Source organism: Phoca vitulina, unplaced genomic scaffold (assembly GCF_004348235.1).
Source record: "Phoca vitulina isolate PV1807 unplaced genomic scaffold, GSC_HSeal_1.0 scaffold3, whole genome shotgun sequence".
In the NCBI taxonomy this organism is placed as follows: domain Eukaryota; kingdom Metazoa; phylum Chordata; class Mammalia; order Carnivora; family Phocidae; genus Phoca; species Phoca vitulina.
Genome location: NW_022589706.1, coordinates 73,220,971 through 73,227,225, shown reverse-complemented (window position 1 = coordinate 73,227,225; position 6,255 = coordinate 73,220,971). Strand labels below are relative to the sequence as shown.

The window sequence follows — 6,255 nt, the reverse complement described above, 5'->3', positions numbered from 1 at the left end:
AAAGGTTTTAACTTTTTACAAATTGAGATATAATTGATGTATAGCATGATGTTAGTTTCAGGTGTACAACATAATGATTGGATATATGTATATATTATGAAAGGATCACCACAATAAGTTTACTTAACACCCACATGATACATAGTTATTTTTTTTCTTTGATGGGTTTTAACTTTTAATAACTGATTCTTTTGATGTTTTCTGCAAACTATTTCTTAGATCACAGGCAAAGTCTGATATCTGATTTCAGTAAGCCTATCTCAGAGAAACAAGATATAGTCACATTCAATAGGACTTTTGGTCATCACTCAAATAAAACCAAGTAAAAATGTTTTCACAAAGTCATGTCTTGCTAATTGACATGGTATTGGATTGTAGAGAAAACTCAACCTGTATGATCCAAGTTAGATTTTCCTTTGAAAAAGGTTATCTGTGAATGTTTAGTTCTAGCCAAGACAGCTTTTACTTTCAACTTTTTATTAATTTGAGTAAATGTGCTGCCAAAGCCAGCACTGAACTTTTTATTCATAACACCTCCTTGGTTTATCTCTTCTGATGTCACCATATCTGTTCATTTCCCAGTCTGAAATTCACCAAGCTAGTTTCTTAAAATATGGAACACATGATGGTACAAATGCATTGAAAAATTAGATTTTTTTTTCCTTTACATTGGTATATTAAAAATATTGCACTAAAGTACAACATGAGAAAACGTTCTTGTCCCATCTCCCCCCCGCCGCCCTGTTGTATATCATGTTTCATTGGAAAATGGTCAGTGTTCGCTGGCTTCAGCATCGATATTGAATATGCGTGCATATGTGTGTACAGGCACGCTACCATAGTAGGCCATGTTATCGGCTAATTCAAGTAAACTATTGTAGATGGCATAGCAGTAGGGGGCCTGAGAGCTTGGTGTGGCTTGAAACTCTTTCTACCTCACAGAGTGACTTTACACACCAACTCCTGTCAGGGTGGAGAAGGAATGAAAGAACTGTTTCTCCCTTAAAGAAGAGTATTTACAAATATAAAGCTAAGTCAAATAGAACTATTATAGCAAGTAACATGAAAAGTTAAATAATCTTTTCTGTTTTTCCTAATTTAGACTTGTGTAAATTTAAAATAATCTTTAAGATATTCACAGTGTTTAATTAAATAAGGAGGCCATCAGCGTAAGGTGGTTGTAATGCCTTGGTTATCCTATGTAAACAAACCAAAACCTAAGCCAGAGTCAGTGTACTCAAATTGAGAAAATGAAATGTAAGAATAAGCAATCACACACAGGGAGTTAGGTTTTCTCAGTAACAGCTTAAGTTATAGCCAATAAAATTATTTCCTTGCTTTGTTTCCCTATAAAAATGCCTCCCCTAGCTCCTGTTGACAGAGCACTCCTCATCGTCTTTGGTTTGGCATCGCCTGATTCTAATCCATGTATGCTCAAACTCTTGAAAATTTTAATGTGCCTCGGTTTACCTTTTAGTAACACTGAATGATTAACTGTATAGTTCTTTTAATGCAACAGTGTACAATCAAATGAAATATGCCTTGTAATTGGATGTACATTTTTCAATGATCTCTTTTAATCTCTTTTAATAATCTCTTAATGATCTCAATTTACTTTAATAAAAGTTTACAGGACTCTTATTTAATGGGTTTTATTCCTGCTTAACAAAATTGGGCACAGTTTCTTAAAGTGGACCATGAACATTCCTTTGAAGGACTAAAAATAAATTTATAAAGTCTCCCTTTAACTGAGGGACTTAAACTTGATCCACTGACTTGCACCACGAACTTCAAAAGGTGGATTATCGCAATAGATGTGATGACCTAATTCTTCCAAAGGTGGTTCAGGATCAGTTGTAGCAAAGTGGGCTGCATCGTCAATTTCTTTCCTCACTTCTACATCAATTTCCTTGAATTCTTCAACAGTGGCAAGCTTACTGTTTACCATTCTATCTTTGAGAAGCATAATAGGATCACTCTTACTTCTTACATTCTGAATTTCTTGTCGCGTGCGGTAACTAACTCCAGGGTCACTCATGCTGTGTCCGTGATAACGGTATGTCTGCAGCTCCATCACTATGGGCCCCTTTTCAGATCTACAGTAGTCCGCGGCAAACCTCGTTGCCTCCCGAACACACAGAACATCCATTCCATCCACCCTTAGTCCAGGGATAAAGTGTCCTCTCTTGTAGTAATCAGTGCTTGCTGCTGCTCTCTCAGCAGACGTGCCCATTCCGTAGAGGTTATTCTCACAGACGAAAACACAAGGTAATTTCCACAGAGCAGCCATATTGTAAGCTTCAAATATCTGACCCTGATTCGCAGCACCATCCCCATATAGGGTCAAACAGACCTCCTTTTTGCCCTTATATTTACAGGCCAGGGCGACACCAGCTCCCAGGGGCCCCTGGGCGCCGACAATGCCGTTGCCCCCATAGAAGTTCTTTGCATACATATGCATAGATCCTCCTTTTCCTTTAGCACAGCCTCCCCTTCGTCCTGTCAGTTCTGCAAGAATTGCTCGGACAGAAAGTCCACGAGTATAGCACAAGCCGTGAGCCCGATAGGATGTGATGACATGATCGGTGGGATTTATCCCGGCTTCCAGGCCCACACAACAAGCTTCCTGACCATCGCACAAGTGACAGAACCCACGAATAAATTTTTGTTTATACAGCTGATCTGCCTTCAATTCCATTCGGCGAATAGTCTGCATCATCCTGTAGTATTTAAGCCCATCCTCCCGGGTGAGCACTGTTGTGACAGGGGGGCCCTCTTCTAATCGATAAAGGTCACATTTCTTAATTTCAAATGTGGCATCATTGCAATAGTTACAGGATGCCACCAGCACTCTGCTAGCGCGCTTCTGGGCGACCCCGGACAACACGCGGGAGACCGCGGCGGCGAGCATCTTCTTCATGGAGTGTGGCCCAGGGTGGTGGCCGCGACTCTCAGCTGCCCAGACGTCTGGCTGCGCTCGTCCCCTCCGGAGCCTCCTTCCGAGCCAGAACGTCTTCGGCGCCACAATGACCGCGCTGGTGACAGAGGCCACGTCACTCCAGGCCGAGTCACGGGGTGGCCAGCCCTGACGGACTGATTTTTACAGTGCCTTCCAACTGTAATTAAGAATAAGGTTGCTTTGTTTCCTGAAAGAGCTGGTTGGACAACATCCCAATCCTAAATAGTGCCACATTCATTGCTAAAACATAATAACCCTGCTAAACACTATGGCAGTGGTGCTGACCTTGTAACAATGGAACAGAGGTGCAAAGGCAGTCCCCAAGGCACACAAAGGTTCTGATACGTTTGGCCAAAGATATTCTCACCAGTATTTAAAGTCTTTTTAAAAGGGCGCCTGGGTGGTTCAGTTGGTTAAGTGTCTGCCTTTGGCTGGGATCATGATCCCGGGGTCCTGGGAGCAGCCGGCTTCCTGCTCAGCCCAGAGTCTGCTCCTCCCACTCCCTCTGCCCCTCCCCACCCCCACTTGTGTTCGCTCTCACTCACTCTGCTCTCTCTCTCTCAAATAAATAAATAAATCTTTTTTTTTAAGTCTTTTAAAAAGTTTTTAGAGTACGTATGAATATTTTATCCTACTCCATAATATACCATCTTTATTTTAATGTAAAAATAAAGATGCAAATTATTCGTAATTTACATATTTAACTTTTTTTAAAGATTTTATTTATTTTGAGAGAGAGAGAGCACACACACAAGCGAAGGGGAGGGACAGAATGAGAGGGACAAGCAGACTTCTGGCTCAGCACTGAGCCTGAGGTGGGGCTTAATCCCAGGACCCTGAGATCATGACCTGAGCCCAAGCAGAAGCTTCACCCACTTGAGCCACCCAGGCGCCCCCATATTTAACTTTAAAAACACACACACTTTTTAAGGAAAAGTTGGTATTCCAAAAAAAAATATGGCACATTTATTCTATGGCTTCTAGCACCTGTGTCACCTGAGGGGAGGGAAGGGGGAGAGGCAGGTGATGATACAAAAACCCCAGCCAGAGAATAACAGTCTAAACCCAAAAATAAACTTTGCTGGGTGTAGGAAGATCGGAGGCAGGGTTGAGATGCAGATTATGGTAATGACCAAGTTATTGATATGGCACCTTTCCTTATCTTATAATCCTGAATCTTTCCCATTTTTATCCCTATTTTCTGACTAATTGACTTTTTTTTTTTTGTCTTTGCCTTGTAATATCTTCAACAGGTTTCTTTAGAAAACATCAAGATGCAGGTGGCTTTGCATTTTGCTTTTATATCAATCTAAATTGAATCAGTCTTATTCCAAGAAATTGAGAAGCATTTTCTTATAATACCTCTTTATAGTAAACATTAGAAAGTGTTACTTCTTATAAATGACCCACTAAACAAAATAGTTTGGCCTGAAAGAGAGCAATAGCGTTTGCTTAAGTCACTGGTAACAGTTCAATCATAGGACAAAAGAAGTCTAAGGCCTAGGGTTACAAAGATCACATATCATTTTCCTCTTTCGTGCTTTTACTAGGAAGGTGATTTTTGTACCCCAATAAGCCAACCATATCCAGGGATCTGGTTTTATTTAGACTATTAAGCTATTTACCTCAATTCATCCTCTGTTTTATATCCACGGCCTGTTTATAATGAACATGCAAATAAAATACAAAATACAAAAATCCCTGTTTGTAAATAAATCCTTACCCAAATTTCCCTCTGACATGTTCAAAGCAGCTGACTTCTCTTTGTCTAATTGCAAGTGTTATTTTGAACACTTCTTTTGACATTCGGGCAGGAAGTAGAAAATAGCTTGTTAAAAAGTTACAATATCTCTTAAAACTTGATTCCCCCCCACCTTCCCAACCCAGCCATTATAATGGACCTCATCTTTTCGCTCAACTTAAAATTCTGCTGTTGGAATTCATGGTCTTGCTGTGTTATTTGCTTTCTCTTTGATAGTTAGCCTCTCTCCGCTGTTCTCTTTCATTCCTGCAGGTATTGGACATCTCCAGGGAGCATTATCTCCATGAGAATGAGAAAAATGACACTGCAGGATGGAACGGTAGTGTTAATGGGTCACTGAGTGACAGCTGAGCCTTCTCTCAGAGGTATCACCCGGCTCGCACCGCCAGGAACACAAGAGCTATACAGTAAAGTGTGCCAATTTAATCTTGTCATATGTAGCCTGGGCTGCAAAGATAGAGCTCCCCTTAAAAGCCCAGTGTGACGAGGCTAAACCCAACTCATGCCAAAAGAGAACATGCAAAGATGCTAATTGGAAAATACCTGTGCTACAGGTCGCCACAGAAGATAGCCATTTATTTATTTTTTTATTTATTTATTTAGCAACAGGCTCAGGTTAAGATAACAAATAATAAAATGCGATACTTCCAGGGGCCTCTTGGACATCATATATGGTTAACCTATATTAACCTAGATTCAACTTAAAGACAGACGGATGCAATCATATTTACAGAATATGATATCAAAGTCCACTAAACTGATTAATCCTGATGATTTTTTTGTTGTTGTTGTTCCTAAACCCATCCACATTTTTGAAATAACTGGAATTTCCAGATAGCAGTGTAAAAATGTAAACCTCACCAAGGAGATCCTGAGCTGCTGAGCTTCTCGAACTCTTATCTGCCCCCAGCTAGACAGGAGTCAAGCTATGCATGGACAACTGAGCCGAGGGTGGTGTACTTTCCTTCACATAATTTATTTTTCATCCTGTCATTGTTCAATACCGTGTTTATTACCAAACAGAACTAATAGCCATCTACATGCTCACCACTGAAATGCTGTTTGCAATTAAAATCCCCATAAATTCTAAGTTTTAATTAAGACCAAATCTTACTTTTAATCTATTTGAAATTAAAGGAAAACAGATGAGCACTTTTATAAGGCCAATGGTAGACTTTACATTTAATTAATAAAAAACCTAATAAAAGAGCAGCCAGTGATTATAGTAGCAATCATTCATATCAGTGTGACAGTATTTCACATTTCATGTCTAATGGTTGATACTCCAGGGGCATTTCTGAATTTGTCTTAAAAGTGTCACCCCATTACATCAATAGCATATAGAGTATTTTTAATAAATGATAAGAAATGTAAAAAAAAAAAAAAGGACAGTATATTTGAAAGATATTTAAATTCCTCCAGCAATAATTGCTCTCTTTTGCCAAATGTTAAGTGAAGAAAACTGTTAAAAAGTGAATATGTTCTAGATAAATAATATCAGATTTCATTATGATTAGTGGCAATGTATTTCTTT

At 39.5% G+C, this 6,255-nt stretch overlaps 1 protein-coding gene across 2 annotated transcripts; it reads right to left on the bottom strand.

Moving 5' to 3' along the window:
- Positions 1-1,744: 1,744 nt before the first annotated feature.
- Positions 1,745-2,920, bottom strand: PDHA2 (pyruvate dehydrogenase E1 subunit alpha 2). 2 transcript variants are annotated; one of them, XM_032398680.1, is made up of 2 exons: positions 2,390-2,920; positions 1,745-2,314 (listed from the first exon to the last, which is right to left on the bottom strand). In XM_032398680.1, the coding sequence occupies exons 1-2, from the start codon at positions 2,918-2,920 to the stop codon at positions 1,745-1,747; spliced, it is 1,101 nt and encodes a 366-aa protein (XP_032254571.1). The 2 variants fall into 2 exon arrangements, with proteins under 2 accessions (XP_032254571.1, XP_032254562.1); XM_032398671.1 differs by having other exon boundaries at positions 1,745-2,920.
- Positions 2,921-6,255: the final 3,335 nt, after the last annotated feature.